The sequence below is a fragment of the Lolium rigidum genome, chromosome 4 (genome assembly GCF_022539505.1).
Source record: "Lolium rigidum isolate FL_2022 chromosome 4, APGP_CSIRO_Lrig_0.1, whole genome shotgun sequence".
Taxonomy (NCBI): Eukaryota; Viridiplantae; Streptophyta; class Magnoliopsida; order Poales; family Poaceae; genus Lolium; species Lolium rigidum.
In genome coordinates this window covers 154,283,220-154,305,735 of record NC_061511.1, presented here as the reverse complement: position 1 = coordinate 154,305,735, position 22,516 = coordinate 154,283,220, and the positions used below count along the sequence as shown (strand labels likewise).

Sequence of the window (22,516 nt, the reverse complement as noted above, 5' to 3'; positions counted from 1 at the left end):
GAAGCTCTCATCTAATAGAGATTCGATCTTCGGTTCTGCTTAGCAAAGAACGTGTAGACTTCTTGGTACAGCCATTGACAAGGATTGTTATCAGGTTCATTGTAATCTGGATCTGGTAGCTTCCAGTGTATTGCTTCAGCTTCCACCAGCTGGCTTCGTTATGATTTATGATCTACGGAAGATCCGATCTGCTGAGAATGTGGAAACCCCAAATGGATTGTAAGTTCTTAAAATGTGTATGTGTACATTCAAAAATTCTAGGCACATACACAAAATCTGACAAATTTTCTAGTTCTAAAAATTGTTCCATCATTGCTGAGGACTAAAAGTACAACGAATTTCAGATTGGTTTTCGAAAAATATGCCACCTTGAAGCTCGGGCTCCATTTGCCTGTTCTGTCCGAGAATGTCTTTTCCATGGGCGGCATACCATCATGTTTGCCGATTGTGACACGTAACAAGCGATTTTGGGAAATGGTTGGGAATGATAGCATCGATTGTAGGATTTGCATGAACTAAGCATGTTTCCTGACATATTCGTTGCTGCTCTTCATGCACTCGTGATCCTACATCTGAAAGGGAATTGGAGAAGAAGATCCATGGAGCTTTTGATACACTCATGATCCTACCCCTAAAAGGGAATCGGAGAAAGAAGATCCATTTAGGTAAGGCTAGGTAAGCAAGTAAATGCTTGAAAGAGGACACCATGAGAGAAACCTGTGTCCCTTGTGTCCCCTCACTGGAGTTAAGGCAAAACTTGTCATAGTAGCTAGCCATCGTTGGTGGACATAGATGAAGTCATCATGGTAAGCTTCAAAAGACCCTTATCCGCTGTCACCGATGATGAGAAATGTAATTCCGAAGATGTACACATGTGTCCACACCATGAAACACGAAAACCGCTAGATCGACCGAACACACCGCTCCACGCCTCCTCTACCGTCGTTAGTCGCACCGCTAGGGCAGAGATAGAGTGGGAGAATCTTATTGTGACATCACAAGGCCGTTGTCACCTCAACGCCGGACTAAACAAGAAGTAGCTAAAACGAGAAATGAGAATTCTCCCGCCAGTGAGAGGTCAGGGTCCGCCGCACCTCCAAACCTAAAAGGCCATCAAAGACGTGACGGATCGAACGGATCAGCGGTGAGGGGATGGAAACCCTAGAGATATCGCCTTCTTTTCTCCTCCGCCCATGCTTTGGGCATTCCGGGCAACTGAGATCAGTAGCCACTACCACGGCCAATCCATCCTGGTTCGACTTACAATTTTACTACACAGCGAGGTTTCACCGTCGAGCTACTCCACCGTGCTGGTTGCGGAAGAATGTGCCGTCGTCATCGTGCTGGTCGCCATTAACAAGCGTAGTGGACAGGTGGGCACCTCGGCCAGGCAAAAACCCACCCACCCGTGAACAAAAAATCTCGTCGCATCGGCGGAGGCGTCGAACCGCTCGCCAGCTTCGCATCCCGTCCATCCACTTGCTCCTCCTGTTAAAGCCGCCGCCCACCACTCCCACTCCCAGCCCCGCTCCGTCTCGCCTGCACACACGCACACCAGAGCTCGAGATGATGAGGCCGTCGCTGCTGAGGACCGCGGCGCAGCACCTGCGCCGCCGCGACTACTCCTCCGCCGCCGCCGCCGCGCAGCCGGACCGGAAGGTGGCCATCCTCGGCGCGGCCGGCGGCATCGGCCAGCCGCTCGCGCTCCTCATGAAGCTCAACCCGCTCGTCTCCGCCCTCTCCCTCTACGACATCGCCGGCACCCCCGGCGTCGCCGCCGACGTCTCCCACATCAACACCCCCGCCCTGGTCCGTACCGCCCTTTCGCGTGCACTCCTCCCCTGGATCTGCATGGTCTGACGGTGTTTCGGCGATTCCGCCTGCAGGTGAAGGGGTTCATGGCGGACGACCAGCTGGCGGAGGCGCTGCAGGGCGCCGACGTGGTCATCATCCCCGCCGGCGTGCCCAGGAAGCCCGGCATGACCAGGGACGACCTCTTCAAGATCAACGCAGGCATCGTCAAGGGCCTCTGCACCGCCATCGCCAAGCACTGCCCCAACGTAAGCAAAACCACATTCCGACTCTGACCCTGCCACTGTAGATCTGCAGTGGACGCGCGTTAGATACTTAGATTTGGTCGCTGGATGCGGCAGCCCTGCTTCTGGCTGCTTCGAATTGTTTCTACCACGTGCTAATAGTAGATTTGGTCGCTGAATGCGGTAGTCGTCATTTTGGCTGCCCTGCCTGGAATTGCTTCTACTTGCCCATGGTGTAGTGTTTGGTTCATTTGCGATCTGAGGCAGAACAGCCGCATCGTGGCATACCAGAATAGGATTGGTTTCTGCTACTAGTCTAGCTAGATCTACTGTTTGCCCCAAAATGAACTGAACCGCCACTCCCAAAGCCAGGCGCTACCTCCCTGCCCAAATGCTGCGTGCTGTCTCTACGAGGCACGCCTGCTTCAGCCTTCACACCTTGATTTCCAATTTGACCTTGACACTCTTGATTTAAGTTCTGGCAGTCCGGTCACACTGTTGCATAGAACCTGCCCGAATGTTGCATCCTGTTTCTAGAGGCACGCTTGCTTCAGCCTTCAGACCATGCTTTTACGATTTGAGCTCGCCGCTGTCTATTTAAGTCCTGGGGCAGTGCATTCACATTATCGTTCTAGTGAAATTTAGGACAATGATTTTTGCCACCTAATGAACCGAATTACCATTGCCAAGTCAGGCGTTACTACTTCCTTGCCAAAACACTGCATGCTGTTTCTAGGAGGCACTGGAGGCGCATCATTAGTTTCGGTATCTGAATGCGCTAGTCCCGATTTTGGCTGCTTGGAATTGCTTCTACTTGCCATCCCGTGAAGGACTAATAGTAGATTTGGTTGCTGAATTTGCTAGTCCTGATTTTCGCTGCCTGGAATTGCTTGTACTTGCCATGGTGTAGTGTTTGGTTTATTTATGATCCGAGGCAGAACAGCCACATAGTTGCATAGCAGAATAGGATTGGTTTGTACTAGTAGTCTAGATCTACTGTTTGCCCAAATGAACTGAACTGCCACTCCCAAGCCAGGTGCTATTTTCCTGCCCAAATGTCGCGTACTGTTTCTAGTAGGCACGCTTGCTTCAGCGTTCCGACCTTGTTGTACGATTTGACCTTGACACCGTTCATTTAAGTTCTGGGGCAGTTCAGTCACATTGTTGCATTGTTGTAGATAGCAAAAGTCTAGGCTCAATGGTTCGCCCCAAATGAATCGAATTACTGCTGCCAAGCCAGGTGCTATTTTTACTGTGGCAATGCTCTTCGCTGTTTGTAGCTGGCACACTAGCTTCAGACCTTGGCTTGCACTTTGCAGCATTTGCTGTGTGTACTAGTAGTCTAGAACGATTGTTTTGCCCCAAATGAACCGAACTGCCACTGCAAGTTGGGTGTTACTGCCCTGTCCAAATGTTGCATTCTGTTTCTAGAGGCATGCTTGCTTCAGCCTTCAGGCCATGCTTTTACAATTTGAGCTTGCCACTCTTTATTTAAGTTCTGCGGCAGGGCATTCACATTATCATTGTAGTAAAAGTCTAGAACAATGGTTTCCCCCTAATGAATTGAATTACCATCGCCAAGACAGGTGTTGCTTCCTTGCCAAAATGCTGCATGCTGTTTCTAGGAGGCATGCTTGCGTCAGCTTTCAGGAACTGTCCATTTAAGTTCTGAGCAGTGCATTCACATTGTCGTAGGTGGTAAAAAGTCTAGAACAATGGTTTGCCCCAAATGAATCGAGTTACCATCTCCAAGTCATGGTAATGTGTATTGCTACTGACAGCAGTTGTATCAGTGTGTAGTTTATGTCTGCTTATGTGTGTAATATTCTACTCCCAAGATGCCGAGTATCGTTTATAATATAACTTTTTTTAATATATGTATAAATCTAATTGTGGACTTGTTGATTATATGCTTGTTCAGGCTCTCGTCAATATGATTAGCAACCCTGTCAACTCGACTGTGCCGATCGCAGCTGAGGTGTTCAAGAAGGCTGGTACTTTTGACGAGAAGAAGCTGTTTGGTGTCACCACCCTTGATGTTGTTCGTGCTAAAACTTTCTACGCTGGGAAGGCAAACGTGCCCGTCACTGGTATGAAGCTGATATTTTCTTACTCAGTGATAAGGGAATTCAGATTGTATTTTTAGATGTTAGTCTCTGCCAGTTGATTCTGAGTGGTTGCTGTGATCTTTTGCAGGGGTGAATGTTCCTGTTGTTGGTGGCCATGCTGGTGTTACTATCCTGCCACTGTTCTCACAGGTGTGGAACCTTTGTGTTTTGACTTTAGTTGTTCCTTTTCCTTCAATAGCAACCCAAACTGATCTGCAAAACTAACAAAGTATAAATACACAGTGATAGTAATACTGTATAGCATAGATGTGGGACATTATTATTCTTTATCCAGCTGGATTTTGTTTAGATTTATCAAAGAGAGTGCATTTCTTCGATAGGATCATAGGAGTTAACAGTATCCCTATCTAGTTCACTGAAACACTATGCAACTGATGCTGTACTAATTGTATGCTATCTCTACTGTATACTGTGCTGTCCATCTCTCAAGCTAACAGCTCCATCTTTCTATATTTGATGTAGGCTACTCCTGCAAGTAATGCATTGTCTCATGAGGACCTTAAGGCCCTCACCAAGAGGACACAAGATGGTGGGACGGAAGTTGTTGAAGCAAAGGCTGGAAAGGGCTCAGCAACATTGTCGATGGCGTAAGTCTATGAGTAAACATACAAACGCTCCTGTGCATATCCACTTTCTGCTAGGTGCACTTGAAACCAACATGCTTTTGTTCCTGTGTCTACTATTTTCTATTGAGTATTGAAGTAGCATCAACGTTTATATACTCTGCAACCAGCCAATTGCTAGGGTATGTCTGGGCAAAGTGCAAACATATGACCAAATTCAGTATTGTATTGTATAACCAATTTGCTCTGACTGGGTTGTGTATTGAAGTTTTTCCTGTGTCCATTTGAATGTATGCCCATAGTAGTGTTTTAATTCCAAATATGAACTTATGGAAACTGTTTTCCATTCAGTTATCAGCAGTTACACGTGCACTGTCGTGCCAGCGAAACTCAAACATCCGGTTGTAAATTATATTACACCTGGATTCCTGAATTTCTTCTGAGCATTGACCTGCTCAGTAAGTCAGTAACTGTAGGGACTAGTATTATTTCCTATTTAAAGAATTCTCACTTAACTACGAATCTTCTGTTCATGATGTCATGTAAAATGCATGCTCAAATTTAATCATGTCAGGCAGATTGTACTCATTTGCACCTTTCAGTCGAAAATTTGCCACCTGAAACGAAATATGCCCACTTTGATCAGGGTAGAATAACTGGACTCTTTAGTAATCTCTTGTTTTATATTAATACATTTGTTAGATAGCATGCTGATTTTAGATCTGACTCTTTTGCATTATTTGTCTTTTGCTGATATATTTCATCTTATGCTTTTCCAGATATGCTGGTGCAGTTTTTGGAGATGCATGCTTGAAGGGGCTCAATGGAGTTCCTGACATTGTAGAGTGCTCCTTTGTGCAATCAACCGTAACAGAGCTGCCATTCTTTGCCTCCAAGGTGATTTCCTAGGGCATATTATTTGTCATAGTAAATCTCGATAATCCTCACGTTTTCGTTTTTGTGCCAAGTACTTAAACAGCTTAACAACTTTTTCATTCCCACACGAAATTTGCTTTGTGCTTAGTCATTGTAATCTCTGTTATGTTTCTGACATAAGAAGCAAGCATCTAGAGTGTAGGTAGTTCCTGAGTTACTTTGTGTGGTGCGGTCACTTGCCCTGCAAGAGGTTTTGTTAGGTCCTCAGTTCTTTTGGTTGAGTTTATGAAGTGGCTATCCATGTAGGGGAGAGCCCCATGTGCCCATTCATTTGCTACACTGTGAACATGTTTAGCTTCATGATGACTGCAGCCTGGGGCTCGCCCCTATTTTTGTGAAATGAGTCATTGAGTGGTATATATTAAAAGCCTGAACATGCTTTTAAAATGCGTGTGTGCTTATTATCAATTTTACTCTACAACTTGTTAATTTCCATGAGAAGACGAAGTTGTGCTGAACATTAGTTCCTTTGACATTGCAGGTAAGGCTTGGCAAGAACGGAGTGGAGGAAGTGATTGGGCTAGGCGAGCTGTCTGCCTTCGAGAAGGAGGGTCTGGAGAGCCTCAAGGGCGAGCTGTTGTCCTCCATCGAGAAGGGTATCAAGTTCGCGCAGGAGAGCTAGTCAACCTGCCCAGATTCTAACACTCCGCACATGAACTCGGTGGGATCTGATGAATTTTTGGTTCGACTCCTTTCACTGCCCCTTCTCGTGGGGACATTGAGGCGTCGTGCTCCACAATAAAATGGCGTGTCTTGTTGCCATACTGAACTGAACTTGTAATACCAGAAAGAGTGAAACCCTGTGCCTTATGTACCACAGTACGGTGAACCTGAAAAATCATGAAGGCAACAGAAGATTCTGTGGAAGCTTTTTCTTTTCACCCTTGTTAATGTCATACAGGATCACTTCTGTCATTCCACATGTTAACCTGCTACTACTGAGTATTTGATGTGGTAGGCATGCTGTTGTTGGTAGCAGTTGATGTTCGTTGTGTACTGTTAATAACCCGTCTTTATCATGGAATGATGCGTGCTAGTGCCTAAGGGTTTCGTGTTGAGTAAATCGTGTTGAGTAAATTACAAGGAACTACCACAATTGGGGCGAAATGGACAGATCAGTACTGGTTTTGTTAATTTTTTCATGTCAGTACCATTTCTGGGGCAGGACGCAACAAATCAAGCAAAATTTTGATAAACAGCGGCCCTACTGTCAGAGCTGACGTGGCGTAAGGGCCGTCAACCCTGACCGTTAAGACCGAGCTGTTCTGGATAAATGAGTTGCATGTAAAAAAAAAGGAGCTGCGAGCGCCGACCGTGCTGCCGCATGCATCCGTCTAGCGCCGTTGCTGGCGTCTGTCCAGCGCCCGCATGTGCCGCCGACCACGCCGGCGCATGCATCCGTCTAGCGCAGCCGCCCTCCGCCTGCCGCTCGCGCACGCCGTCGCCCGCGCCATCGCCCACTTCGGCACATGTGTCTGTCCAGCGGCCGCGTGCGCCGCCGTCGCGCCGCTCTAGTGCCCGCGTCGGGGTAGTCGCTGCCGCCTGCGTTCGGCCAGTGCCCGCGCACCGCTGCCCGTGTCCGTCCGGCACCGGCGACGCTCCAGGACCCGCGTCAAGTCGGCCGCCGCCACCTGCTTTCGTCCAGCGCCCGCGCACCGCCGCCCGCACTGCCGCTCCAGTGCCCGCGTCGGCGTGAATATGGTGGCAACATGCCTTGGCAGTGGAGCGCCGTCGCCTCTTCCGCGCAGTTGTTGCACGGCCAGGGCCAGTGTTGCCTCCCCCTTGCGTCCTTCATCTCCATCGCCTCGGCTTGGCCTTCACCCGAAGAGATAGACAACAAAGAATAAATAAAGTGGGACTAGAAGGTGGGCCCCATCTCCATCTCAGCCCCACCTTCTAACACAAGTGGACCGCGAGACGGCCGTTACGCCACATCAGCTTTGACAGTGGGGCTGCAACGGCTAATGCGCTGTTTATCAAAGTTTTGCTTGATTTGTTGCGTCCTGCTCTAGAAATGGTACTGATATAAAAAAATTAACAAAACCGGTACTGACCTGTCGAGTTCGCCCTAATTATGGTAGTTACTTGTAATTTACTCGTTTCGTGTTAGTTGAAGATTGCACTGGATTGTGCCAACTGCCAATTAAGAGTGGAAGCAACACTCGTTTTCTTGTTAGATTTTTTTTTTCATACGGATGACAACCTCCAGGTTCCACTATCCAATGATAACGGAACAAAGAATAATATTTTACAAACCTACTCCAAAAAGAGTAGTTTGAGGCAAATACCACAGAAAGAGAGAGAAAAGGTAAAAGAAAGCACAACCACAGGGAGACAAACTCCTCTTCCAGCCAACTAAATCGCTGTCTCAGGCTCTGAGGCACCGAAAACAAACTCACTTTGTTTGATAGAGAACAGACTCCATATTTCTACCAACTTACAAAATACGACATATGCACATACTGTCCGTGTGTGCCAATAGGCGAACACTATAGATATGTTCTGGACCCAGGTGCAGCTAGGGCTCCCATATAGTAGTCGAGTGCCTTGCCTGTCTCCATCGCTCGTGTGCACTTTCGGATGCGCAACAAATAATAGTACCCGCGTGGGTAAAGGTGTTTTTGCTACTAGTGTATTCAACTAGTGACAACTTATCAGTGTAAACACCTTTCAATAGGCGCACGGGGATAACTTGTCAGACTCTCCTCATATAAAAAGGGGACCCATGGCAGAATTTTACTGTCTACTGGATTTTCTCCCTCCAAACGCACCTGAGGTGAGCAATGCTTCCCTTGTGTATATGGTAACTCATCGAAGAATGTGTGCTGTTGCTGTAAACGCAGCACCTCGTCAAGATCGTACAAGTTCTCAATTGTGCGCCTCACTGGATCATAAAGACCAAGCTTCATCCCTGCATTGAGCAAGATTCTTCCATCTTTGGGATCAACAGCTAACAACGTCACAACATTTACTCCAAGGGAATTGCACCTATAGCCTAACCAGCCATCCAGATATACTTTATATGCTCTATCCCATCGATCATGCTCCAGCTTCCAAATATCTAATTCATCTGCAACTGGATCTGCAAGGACAACACACAATGTTCCCTCAAGCTCTACCACGAATGCTTGACAAGGACTTGCGTCGTTCCACATAGCGATACAGGGAGGGCAAGGGATGATAGAAAACGTCTGTGTTGGAATATCAAATGACACAACAGCCCTCTTGTAACTCTGACCCAACCTAGGTTCACTCATCCAGTATAGAACTCCTGAGAGATAGGCTGGTGGCATGGCATTCAAGGGCAGGGGCGGTTCAAACTGGTCTTGCCCTGAGCAATGGGTAATAACTGAGCATGTGAGAAAATACTCACGAGATTTGAAGTCCTTCAAGTGATACAAAGTTTGAACAACGACATGCTCTTGCGTCAACGGATTGAACCCCAGGCCAGAATTCTTGTTGCCAACTGCAAAAGCATGTTTTTCCGATGTACAGGGATTTCCACGCATCATCTCGAGTACATGGTCAGGTACATTGTATAGCGACACTCGAGTGCGGAAACTACGGTGGTAACCGGTGGAAGGGTTGCACAAGTAGTCCTCCATCTCAGTACTTATGAGGTTCATACCATGACAAGGCTTGGAACAAACAACATTTGTTTTAAGCCATGTACCTTGACCAGGAGGAGCCCCTCGAAGTAATTTCTTCAAAGGAGCAAAGCTGAAACCCAAGCCTCCAGCGCCATTGCCCACCAGCATGATCTTTGGCCTCCTGTCCATGTTGTTGTGGGCATAGTAAGAGCCGAGGAAGCTTTCACTCCCAATCAATCTAAGCCACTGCTTGCTGACAAGTTTGAGCTGCACGACAAAATCACCCGGGAGTCGGATCAGGACCTCCTTAATTGCTTTAGCCAGCGGAGACAACAAGGCAATCTCTTCACTGGTTTTATGAACTGGAGCAAGACTCTGTTGAAATAAACAGACTCTAGGAGTACATTTGTCAGTCTCATAAGGTGAAGAAGTTTCTCTTATTGAAAGAATGGTTTTCAGAATTCCGGACACTGGATCGTAGGTAATCGCCTTGCGTTTGGACGTGACCAGGATTACCTTCTCCCCTGACATGTAATCTCCAATAGAACCAATAACTCTAATAATCTGCGGATCGATCAGATCTCTTTCCACGTGCTGTAGCAAGTCAATGCTATGTTGCAGTGACCAATCACCGGAGATGTAGTCCTTCATCTTCCAAATCTCCAGGATGGTACCATGAGGACGAAGGTCCCGGACCATGCATAAGTGGCCAGAAAGCTCCACCAAGTGCACTCCTGATAGTGATACCTCAAAGGGCGGTGACCGGATCCATTTAAACGTTTCATCCTGTAGAGAAAATGATAGGACAGCAGCTCTTGGCCTTCTGAGCAGAGTAGCTGGGTAAATAAGCCAATGCAGAAATCCGTGTGCAAACACCGGCCTTTGTTTACGTTTGCTCCACCTTACAGTCGCAACAGCAGCGCTAGCAAAGTTGCAGAACCTGAAGGGCACGCCTCCAGCAGCCGGCCGCCACCGATCCCCGTGCTCACCACCGATGACATACACCTCACACTTGATCCTCTGCTTCTTGTCCGAATTCCCGGAAGACAGCCTCACCACCTTGTACTCTTTGGTGCTGGCGTCGAACCCGAGACCAGCAGTGGAAGAGACCGCATGTTGGCAAGGCGGCAGCCGGGTGACTGCCCGTGTGGCGGCGTTGAAAACATAGTAGGCTGGAGCCACCAGGTCATGCAAGAGAGTGAGCCCCCGGCACGGCGCAGGCGACATGTCGGCAAAGTCGCCGCGCACGCCATTGAGAGCGAACAGCAAGCCGTCGCTGGGGTCCGATGACGAGCCCGAGTACACCCGAGTGGAGTCAAATGAAGGTGTCGGCGAGATGAATATCAGCTTGGGTGGCGCCACCGCTGCCTCAGCTTCCGCCTTGGCCATGTGGAGGCTGCAGAAGTCCTCGGAGGAGAGTGCCGCGGCCCAGGACCGGCATACGGCGCGGAAGCGGAGGATGGATTTGACCGGCAGCCGCATGAGCACCTCCGTCATCAGCTCGTCCGGCAGCATCGACGAACCGATCGATGGTGCCACGACCATCCTTCTCTTGGCGCTCGTCATCGAATCAATCCTGACGAAGAAATATCTGTATTGTTAGATGTGAGCGAACAAATATCGACAGCGAGGAAATCCAGTTCGTTACCCAGAGAAGGGGCGACGATCTGTTCGGCGCTGGCGAAGAGGGCCTGGCGGCCTGGCGGGTGGACTTATATTTCTTTTTCTCTGCTGAGTGGAGCGAAACCGAATCGGACTTTTCTCAGAAAACACGATACCAAGTAGATTTCTCTATCGCGTTAGCATCTTTGGGCTTTACTTCCGTAGCAGTGCCCAAAAAGATGGGCTCCTTTGTTGCGGTCCAGCTATGTCGGGAATCCATGCTTCCCGCTGGTTGTGGGGCTAATTAATATGCGGACCTCCTATTTTCACGTGAGAGCTCATGAGGCTCATGGTTTCTTATAATAGCAGAAGTTCGAAAAGTTGAGTAGCCAATTGCTTAGAAGGGCTTGCTTGAGTGAATGTTGGCGAAATCCGATGTTGCCGTGATATCCCTCGGTGTCCGTTAAGTGTCCGCCTTATATGTCCAATTCACATGCTGTTAGTACGGCCAAGATCCCCTTCTTTGACCCTCCAAACCCTAGACCCCTAGGTCTGCTATAATTCCGGAGGCACATGGATAGCAAGTTGAAGAGAGCAACCTACTTGACCTCATCGACGCGAGGAGCAACACATATGGAAAAGGTAGGAGCTGGGAGCCAGGAGAGCATCCAGAGGTCTTGCAACAAACCAGGACCGACCAACAGCAAACAAAGAGCTAGCCTGATGGGGCCATCGTCACAGACCAACAACAAGTGGAGAGCTAGCCATACAGCGGCCCTGGTGCCGGCTGTGGTGCGACGGCACCTCATGCCTGCAGCAACACTGAAGATCCCTAAGATTGAAGGGGCAGGGGCTTCAACTATCATCGAGAGAAACCAGAGCTGATTTTTCTTAGCTTTGCTGGATTCAACTGTCATCGTAGAGCAGCAACTGAATTTCCTCTAATTATTTATTGCATAACTATTGACTAGCATTGATCTCACATTTCTATACAAACTATCAGTACGAGTTCATCGGTACATCACAAAACTAGATTATGGCGTAGAGGGGATTGTGGCTTCGCAGGTTGTGGATTTGGTTGTGAATAGTAGTGAGATTGTGTTAGATTCGCAGTTGGTTGATATTCTTCATACCAGGAGTTCTTAGTGTTAGGATGATCTCCACGTGATCGATCCCAACGGATCGATAACGAGTCTTTGACCTCGTCCGCGCCCTGATCGGGGGCGTCCAACCCTCTTATGGTTGGTGGGCCCCTGTGACCTGCGCTATATAAAGAGGTGGGGGCCGGGGCACGCAGTACGAGATTCGTCGCGCCGCCAGTCACCCCACCGATATTCCCTACCGATCTAGGGTTAGCGCAGTGCTCACGGGAAGCTCTGCCACCGCCGCCACCGCACGCTCACGCCACTCGCGCCGTCGTCATGGACAACGGCTCGAGCTCCTCCTCGAAGGGAGAAGGTTTGTCTCCCACTCCCTCTCGATCTCTCTCCGATCTTGCAGTATACATATAGATATAGTGTCTACCCGCACGGATGCTACTCTAGTCGATCTAGCAAAGTACACATTGGTATCAGAGTTGTACTAGTATGTATATCTCGTGTTTTTTTTTCGGGTAGAAAAGTAAGAACAGTAAACCCTAGATCCTCCCTGATGCAAAAAGAAAAGAAAAGTACACCGGCCGAGGCCCTCGGGCTCGCGGGCAAAGTTTGTGCCGCCGCAAGGCCGCGCCGCCCCTCTCGATCCCGATGCGCATCGGCAAGCCGAGGCACCGGGAAGAAGGGCTACTCCCACTTGCTATGTAGGCCGGGGGCAAAGAAAAGAAAATGGACCTCACCGGCTTACCGTGCTGCGGCTCGGTCGCCGGCAGAGAAAAAGGGCACCGCCTCTGCGCCGTTTGACGGTGACGCGCCCACCCTCGGGTGCACGCGCCGCCGCCAAGAGGTACAGGGGGCGCCGCCGCATGTTCTTCTCCGTCGTTGGCCATCGGGTCATCTGGTGGTGGGTAGGAGACGTGGGTGGTGAAAGAAAGAAAGAAGGAAAAGAGCGGGCGGCGCCGTCGGCTAGCCGCCAGCAACCACGCGGACGAGCGCGCGGGAGGCTGCTGCGGGGCGCGGCTGCTTGCTGCTGTCGCCGGCAGAGAGGGCCGGGCAGGGCGAGCCAGCGTTTCTCCGCCGCCGCCGGACAGAGAAGAGAGACAGGGGTCGGGGAGAATTGTGTTTAGGGTTAGGTTTTCTACCGTTTCGGCGGTTTATAAACCGGCCGAAAATGATGCCCGACCGTCGGATTCAATCCGACGGCCAGGAGGGTAAGGAGCCGGTCTCCGCGTGGGCTCCGTTGGCTAGGCCGCGTGGGAGAAGTGGCCGGACCGCGGCTGGGCCGCGGCGGCAGGCCGCGTCAGTTTCGACGGTTGGGCCGCATTGGCAGGCCGCACCGCGTGCGGGCCGCGTCTGGCAGCAGCGTGGGCGATGCGTTGTTGTTCGTCGCTCGGCGCGTGCGGGCCGCGTGGGCCGCGACAGTAACAGCAGTTTTTACAGTTTTGTAAAGTTTTATTAATTACAGAGGCATTTTTAGGTAGTTTTGGGTCATTTTTTGGCCAAAATTTTATCTAGTTTTTTCTGAATAAATAGGACCAACGAAATATTTGTTCAGAAATTAAAAAGTAAAAGAAATGCCTCTGAAAAGCTCAAAGTTTAAAGTTTAAATTCACAGTTTCCGCTGCGTGAAAGGAGCATTTTAAATGCAAAAGTGATTATTGTGACAATTATGGTTCTGTTATTTTTTGACCAACGTTATTAATGACATGATCATGGTTTTGTTGCAATGATGATATGTGCTTTTATCTCTATTTCTGCCCAACGGTGATATCGTTTTATTTGCATTAACACAGTTGCATGTTTTAATTCGGACCAACGTTGGATTATAATTTGCAATTGTACTGTTCTCACTTCTTTGTGGTTTTCAGGAGGGTTCTACTTGATGAGCTGCATCAAGGATGTTCCCACCCTTAGAGGGGATAACTACACAGAATGGATTAAGAAGGTGGAATTCGCCTTTGTCTGTGCTGAGGTGGACTGGGTGGTTCAAACACCGCAACCCATCAAGCCTGCTGACCCTGTCAGAGCTGACACGGATACTGATGATGAATGGGCTAAAAAGAAAAGGGACCATGCTCCTGTGAAGATGTCCTACACCCTGGATAACAGAAAGTGGCAGACTGCCAACAAAAAGTGCATAGCATTTATAAAGAATACAATTGAGAACGCCATCGTGGGCTCAATTACAGAGTGTGCTTCCGCTGGGGAGTACTTCGAAAAGATAAAGAGCCAGTTCACTGGTTCTTCAAAGACATATGCAACCCAGCTGTTGAAGCAGCTGGTGACGTAAAAAATACGATGGAGGTGCACATGGCATCGGGAGCACATCCTCAGGATGAGCAACCCGGCCGCAAAGCCGAAGCCCATGGATGCTGACCTAGAGCCGAAGCCGACACTTCGGTTCACTTGGTGATGGCTTCATTGCCACAACGATTTGACAACTTTGTTGTCAATTACAACATGAACCCTGAGAAATGGGACATTGAAAAGACCATTGCCATGTGTGTGCAAGAGGAGGACAGACTCAAGGCACAGTGGAGGTACCATCAATTATGTGAAGGACAATAAGAAAAGGGCCTTCACACCAAGCAACAATGGTTCTCCTTCAAAGAAATATGGTAAAGCCCCAATGCAGCAGCATCAGAAGTTCCAGCACATGCCATTGCCAGTGAACAAAGATCAGTGTCTTCACTGTCAGAAGACTGGGCACTACAAGAAAGACTGCCCTCGCTTTCGAAAGAATTAATGGCAAAGAAAGGTAACAATTTAGTTTTGTTTGTAAATGAATCCCTGTATACACAGTTTTCGAAATCTACTTGGTGGATTGACTCAGGTGCAACTGTTCATGTTGCAAATTCTTTACAGGGATTCCATTCGACGAGGACTACGAAAAGAGGCGAAGGATGCGTTGAAGTCGCGAATGGAATTCAAGCAGAAGTTGAAGCTGTTGGCGACGTCCTCTTGGAGCTAGTCGATGGCTTGACTATTCTCGCTTAGAGATGTCTTATTTGTTCCTTCCATACATAGAAATTTAATAAGTGTATCGCGCTTAGATAAAGACAGTTATCAATGTTATTTTGGACATGGCAAATGCGCCATATGGTGTAATAATTCTTATGTTGGGTTTGCAATACTCCATGATGAGCTTTATTTATTGTCCTTGCGTGAAAAATTATTGTCTGTGTGTAAAGTGAATGAACAAATACCCTCGTCGGAAACAGAAGGAAAGAAAAGAAAAAGAACTGATGAATCATCAAAATTATGGCACTGTCGCCTAGGCCATATTTCGAAGGGGAGAATAGAAAGACTCGTTAAAAATGATATTCTTCCTCCATTAGAATTCTCAGACATAGAACAGTGCATCGATTGCATTAAAGGAAAATTTGTAAAGCAAATCAAAAAGGGTGCAAATCGAAGCACAACAACACTAGAAATAATTCACACCGATATATGTGGACCATTTCCAGTGAAAAGTGTGGATGGCTATGATTCGTTCATAACATTCACGGATGATTACTCCCGATATGGTTATATTTATCCAATAAAAGAAAGAACGAAGCGTTGGATAAATTCAAAATATTCAAAGCTGAAGTTGAAAATCAGCATGATAAAAGAATAAAGATAGTCGAGTCCGATCGTGGAGGGGAGTACTACGGTCGACATACTCCATATGGCCAAGTCCCTGGACCTTTTGCAAGGTTCCTACAGGAGACTGGAATATTCGCCCAGTATTCGATGCCGGGCGAACCTCAGCAGAATGGGGTAGCTGAAAGGCGCAACTGTACCCTCATGGATATGGTGCGCAGTATGATGAACTATTCCACCCTACCATTGGGATTGTGGATTGAGGCGCTAAAAACCTCTATTCACATTCTAAACAGAGTACCAAGCAAATCGGTGCCCAAAACGCCGTATGAGCTATGGACAGGGAGAGTGCCTTCTCTAAACCACCTGAAAGTGTGGGGGAGTCCTACTAAGGCCAAAGTATTCAATCCAAATATCGCAAAGTTAGATACCAAAACAGTCAGCTGCCATTTTATTGGCTATCCTGAAAAGTCAAAAGGTTATCGTTCCTACTGTCCAGACAAATATACAAAGTTTGTGGAAACTAGACATGCTGCCTTCTTAGCAGACGAATTGATGAGGGGGAGCATGGTAGCTCGGAAAATTGATCTTGAGGAGAAGAGGGTGCATGCACCTAATCCGATGACTCAGGAGCCATTTTTTGCACTACCATGTGCACCTGTACCGACGATCCTCGCGATTGTGGTGCAAGCGCCCGTTGTGACTCCACCCATGACAACGATGAGTGAAAATTCGGAACCTGTCCGTCGAGAGCCGAATGAACCATTTGTTGAGCATGAAAGGGAGCAACAACAACCACCTCCGTAAGCTGAGCCACAAGTTGAGGAACAGAATGCTCAAGAGAATGTGGCCCCTAGAATCTCTACAAGAGCTAGAAAATCAGCCATTTCGACTGATTACAAAGTTTACAACACAGAAAGAGTTCATATGGAAGGTGATCCCATTTTATATGAAGAAGCCATGAGAAGCCCAGATTCATCAAAGTGGGTGGAGGCCATGGAAGACGAAATGAGATCGATGAGTGCCAACCATGTTTGGGACTTAGAGAATATTCCTAAAGGAGCCAAAACAGTGGGCTGCAAATGGGTCTACAAAATAAAATATGACTCCAATGGGAATGTCGAAAAGTATAAAGCACGACTTGTGGCAAAAGGATTTACACAAAGAGAAGGGATAGATTACAATGAGACATTTTCTCCGGTCTCATGTAAGGATTCCTTCGAATCATCATGGCACTAGTTGCACATTTTGATTTAGAGTTGCATCAAATGGATGTAAAGACGGCATTTCTAAACGGGGATTTAGAAGAAAATGTCTACATGAAACAACCTAAGGGTTTTATCATGGAAGGCAAGGAAGAAATGGGATGCCACCTAAAGAAATCCATTTATGGATTAAAGCAAGCCTCCATACAGTGGTATCTAAAGTTCAATGAGACAATTAAGAGATTTGGATTTAAAGAAAATATTGAGGACAATTGCGTTTATGCAAAGTTTAAAAGTGGAAAATATATTTTCCTAATCTTGTATGTAGATGACATTCTGCTTGCCAGCAGTGATTTTAGTCTACTGCAAGAGACAAAGAAGTTCTTGTCCTCAAATTTTGATATGAAAGATCTTGGTGAAGCGTCATATGTTTTGGGCATAGAAATTCACCGAGATAGAAACAATGGAGTATTAGGACTATCGCAAAAGGCTTATTTAGAAAAGATTCTAAGTAAGTATAATATGCATAAGTGCAAGTGCCACACCTGCCCCTATAGTCAAGGGCTGACAGCTTTGGGAAACATCAAAGTCCCCAAAATCAATACGAGCTCGATCAAATGAAAGCGGTTCCATATGCTTCGGCTATTGGAAGCCTACAGTATGCACAAGTGTGCACTCGCCCTGACTTAGCATTTATCACCGGAGTACTCGGTAGATATCAAGAAAATCCAGGTTTTGAACACTGGAAAATGGTAAAGAAGGCATTGCGTTAAAGGCACAAAGAACTACATGCTAACATATAGAAGATCTGATTCCCTAGAAATAAGAGGGTATTCAGATGCAGATTTTGCGGGGGATAAAGATGATAGAAAATCCACATCTGGATATGTATTCACCCTCGCAGGGGAGCTATTTCGTGGAGAAGCTCCAAACAGACGATAGTTGCATCATCCACGATGTATGCAGAATTTATAGCATGTTATGAAGCCACAGGACAGTGCATTATGGTTAAAGAAATTTATACCCGACTTGAAAGTGGTAGATTGTATTGACAAACCACTAAAGATGTACTCGCGACAATGAGCTCGCAGTATTTTATGCTCACAACAACAAGTCGAGTAATGCTACTAAACCGATTGAGGTTAAGTGTTATGTTGTGAAACACAAGGTCCAGGATCAAACTATAAGTCTCGAGCATATAAGGACAAAAGATATGCTTGCGGATCCGCTAACGAAAGGCTTACCACCCAGCGTGTTCAAGGAGCACGCAGCCGGCATGGGTTTAAGGGAAAGTCTTACCTATCCTGGATCATAAGAGGCCCAAAAGTAAAAGAATTTGTTTCAAAACAGAGAAGTGTATTGTGGTCGTCCGATTCTATCGGCAATAGAGCTGTGACGATGAAACATGCCCTATGGACTGATCCAAAATGAAACGAATAAAGTGAAAATATAAAGTTAAAAGAAAAGTTGAGATCAAGGGGGAGAATGTTAGGATGATCTCCACGTGATCGATCCCAACGGATCGATAACGAGTCCTTGACCTCGTTCGCGCCCTGATCGGGGGCGTCCAACCCTCTTATGGTTGGTGGGCCCCTGTGACCTGCGCTATATAAAGAGGTGGGGGCCGGGGCACGCAGTACGAGGTTTGTCGCGCCGCCAGTCACCCCACCGATATTCCCTACCGATCTAGGGTTAGCGCAGTGCTCACGGGAAGCTCTGCTACCGCCGCCACCGCACGCTCACGCCACCCGCGCCGTCGTCATGGACAATGGCTCGAGCTCCTCCTCGAAGGGAGAAGGTTTGTCTCCCACTCCCTCTCAATATCTCTCCGATCTTGCAGTATACATATAGATATAGTGTCTACCCGCACAGATGCTACTCTAGTCGATCTAGCAAAGTTCACACTTAGAGCTCCAAATAGAAGGCTAAATTAGTGTGTATGAACAAGAATCAGGTGCACAAACAACTTAAGCACTCCCATCAACTATGGCAAAAGTATAAAGTCAATGGTAAGTTGGACCTCTTTGCTATGGTTGATGATGTGGGTGCACCAAAGGTTAGTGCTATTGATCTAGAGGGTGGTGCCAGTGGTGTTGATGCAAAGGGTGGTGTCGATGGTGTTAATATTTGTGAAATAGTTGTTGTTGATCATGAATCAATGTATCTTCTTGATTTGCAAGTGGACCCTTACACCGTGGTACTCGATGGTGGCCAACAAATGGATATGGAGTCTTATCATAGAGAAATCCTGGTCGATCTGTACCGAATATCTATTGATCAGATTATTTAGAAGGTAAAGGAGAATATAGCTTGAGGTTCAAATCAGCAGGCATATTTAAGGTGGTGGCACTTCAAGAAGAAAGATTTCATCAAAATTGTCGAATATGAAGATCTCGTGCAAGTTCTCCGTAGCAACAAAGTTAGTAAGAAGGCATTGTTCCTTGTTGCAATTTCAGACGTGGTTGAAGATGATGATATTGCAGAAGACTTGAAGGAGACATTTAGAATACATAGTTTTTGATCTATTGAAATCGGAAGTGCTACCCAATTCTTTTCAATACAAGTTTTATAGCCTTCATCCTTCCTCTGTGTGTAAATGTGTCTGAACCCAGGGCAATCTGTTGTATCGAAATTGTTGCACCTTTGACCGTGTGACAAAAACTTCATCTGAAAATGGGTGTTTGTAATTATTTATTTTCATTTGTGAACTATTTATTGTGCGACTATTCACTGTATTGTACTATTTATTGTTTGGCTTATTCAGATATTGGACTATATTGTTGATTCAAACACATCTTTCAATTATATTAAAAAGAAATCCACTTCTTTACATACTTTTCAATATAGATTTTAAATTAGCTTATTGAGAGGTTGATGTCTTCGTCCCTGCACAATTTGGCTAAATGAGGCATGTCACAATAGTTAATTTATTATTGAGGCATGACACTATTGTTACCTGCCTATTATGTTCTGTACATTTATTCTTTTCTAGAAATTAAAAACAAGTGTTTACTTAGCAAATAGCTTTTAAACTTCTTAATGAAGAGGGTGTCCGGCAAGAATTGATTCAAAACAAATATGTTCTCAATAAACCCTAGCACAAGTAGAAGCGAAACCTACCGACTCTTCATATTGGAAATGACTAATGCATGTGAAGGATGAGTTTTTTTAGTAGATGTTCTTTTAAGCTCGGAGATGGGGCAACCATACGTTTCTGGAAGGATATGTGGTTGGGCAATATATCTTTGGCGCAACAATATCCATCATTATAAAACATTGTACACCATAAGAATGTTTTAGTGACCAATGTTCTTGCTCAAACCCCACTGAATATTGTTTCAGAAGGGTTTTAACTGTTAGGAAATGGAATGACTGGTAACATTTATGTCAGTGACTCATGATGGTCCAGCTTTCTAATGAACCTGATAAATTTATGTGGAAACTATCTCCTATCGGTCTATTTACTATCAAATCTATGTATCTTGTGACAACACAAGATTCTTATGTAGGTACTTTTGGAAGTTGAATATACCGCTTAAAATTAAGATATTTATGTGGTTCTTAAGCAACAATGTTTCGCTAACAAAAGACAATTTCGCAAAAAAGGACGTGGAGTGGATGTAAAAAATGTTGTTTTTGTGGTTGTGATGAGACGGTTCAACATTTGTTTCTCTCATGTCCCTTTGCTCGTTTAATATGGTGGATGGCATTCTTTACGTATAAGTTCGGGAATTGGTTAAATGGGATTGATAAGATGACTAAAGCTAGAATTCGTATTGGTGCCCCGGCTTTATATTGGTCTATATGGACTTGTAGAAACCATATGATCTTTAACAGAACAAAGTATACTTTTTTTTGCAGGTTAATTATTCGCTTGGCTAGGCACTGGATTGTCCTATAGTCCAGTATTCTCCCGCAGGATCAAGGGGGACCATATGGCTATTGGCAGGATTTCTACTACCTGGCTATTGGGTGGCGTCGCACTAGTAGAATCATAAATGCAGTCTTTTCATGCTATTTTTCTTCATATGGTTGGTACATGTCTCAACCCTCTGTGATCCATGATTGTAATGTACTGAATCTTTGAACTTCGTAATAAAAATCTGTGTGCATCATCATGATACAGAGGTTGGGGCTAAACTCCCAATTTCAAAAAAACTGGTACAATAAACTAGAAAGTAATAAAACATAGTAGAAGACTACGTCGTCTTCATCTTGCCCTCTCATATCCATCCTCATTGGTGTGGTAGTGGCGGTGGCACATGGTCTCATCGAAGACCTTAACGGTGAGCATGTTGTGGCTGCCGTACTTGAAGACGACGAAGTGGCCAACATCAATAGCGTGCGTGCGAGCGAAGCGCCTCCAGCTGTTGTGGAGAAACATTTGCCCCTGTCCGTCGAACAACACCTCCACCAACCACTGGTCGGTCGCGCCACCGGACACACGTAGTACGACGTCGTGTGGCTCTTTCCCATCGACTATCGACGCAAACCTCCGGGGCAGTTGCAGCCTGTCCCAACCCATGCCGGCGTGGATGGTGACGCCGAACTCGAAACCGGAGAGGACGATGGCGATTGGGTCAGGCGACGATGGTGGGGACGGCGGTGGGGACAGGGATGGTGGTGGCTGACTCTGGACTCTCCCACCGCGACCATCGTAAATCGAAATGCCAGCATTGATGCGGGTAGGCGTCAGGCTGCGCCTGCAGAGCAGGAGAGCATGAGTCGGGCTGCACAGCTAGAGCAGGAGAGCATGCGTCGGGCGGCGCGGGCAGCTTTGAGCTTACTTTCATTGATGGCTGGAGGAAGAAGGAAGGCCGTTGGGCCGCTGCCATGCAGGCGCATCGATTCCCCAAATTTAATGACCCGGTAGGTCGCGACGGATGGATCGTTCCATTTAGGTCGCCCCGTCAAAATGTGCACGGCCTATCCCCGATGGGTCGCAGACCGATTCGGATAGACCAGCACCCGATGGGTCACTGGAGATGCTCTAGTTGGTGCCTCGGTCGACAGTACGGTGAACCTGAAATCTGTGGTGTGTTGCCGTGTGATTCATTTCTGTCGTTTCGCGTGTTAACCTGCTATTGTGGTACTGATGAGGCCGGCGCTGCTGTTTAGAACAGTTGATATTTGTTGTGCCCCGTTAAGAACCCGTTTTTGTCATCGAATGATGCGTGCGCGTACAGGATTGGTGCCAACTAACTTCCAAATCGTGGAAGCAACAAACACTGGCGGGATGAAACAGAGGGGTTTTCTTTGTTAGTTGGAGCTTGGAGAAGGCAATTGATTGATACTGTATGAACTTTGAAGGGTTGGGGCGTGATGAATGCACAACCAAAATCGGACATGGATATCGCCTTTCTTGTTGCGGGTGTAGTCGGCCAAAGCTTTTCCAGAACTATATGCCTTCACGGACTCAAGATCCTGGCTGGCGACGACCAGTACTTTTCTCTCTATGTGACAAGATCACAACTACTCTGCCGAATGACATCGATTGGAACTAAAGACGAGCTTGTGTTACACGTTTTGGCCAATCATGTTGATTTTTATGAAGGAGGTAACATTTTACCTTCTGAACGTGTAAGAGCATCCCCACTCGTTGGCGCTCCCCACGCCCAAATCCGGCGAAATTTTCGTCCGGATTGGAGGAAGATTTGGCGTGGGGAGTAGTAGTTTCCCAGCCGCGTGCCCAGGCGAAGTCGACGATGCGAATTTAAAAAACGGAAACTTGACAAACTACGGCTAAATTCGGGTGAATATAGACTAAATTTAATGA

The 22,516-nt window shown here is 46.8% G+C and overlaps 2 protein-coding genes across 2 annotated transcripts; one reads left to right on the top strand and one right to left on the bottom strand.

The window, feature by feature from the left end:
• The first annotated feature begins 1,566 nt into the window (after positions 1 to 1,566).
• Positions 1,567 to 6,545, top strand: LOC124706054 (malate dehydrogenase 1, mitochondrial-like). The gene is made up of 7 exons (XM_047237717.1): positions 1,567 to 1,809; positions 1,887 to 2,060; positions 3,958 to 4,126; positions 4,233 to 4,294; positions 4,628 to 4,752; positions 5,508 to 5,625; positions 6,146 to 6,545. The coding sequence occupies exons 1-7, from the start codon at positions 1,567 to 1,569 to the stop codon at positions 6,284 to 6,286; spliced, it is 1,032 nt and encodes a 343-aa protein (XP_047093673.1). The 3' UTR covers positions 6,287 to 6,545.
• LOC124647659 lies at positions 6,303 to 10,820 on the bottom strand. Its single transcript, XM_047187566.1, has 2 exons — positions 8,436 to 10,820; positions 6,303 to 6,494 (listed from the first exon to the last, which is right to left on the bottom strand). The coding sequence occupies exons 1-2, from the start codon at positions 10,818 to 10,820 to the stop codon at positions 6,303 to 6,305; spliced, it is 2,577 nt and encodes an 858-aa protein (XP_047043522.1).
• Between the last annotated feature and the right edge of the window lie 11,696 nt (positions 10,821 to 22,516).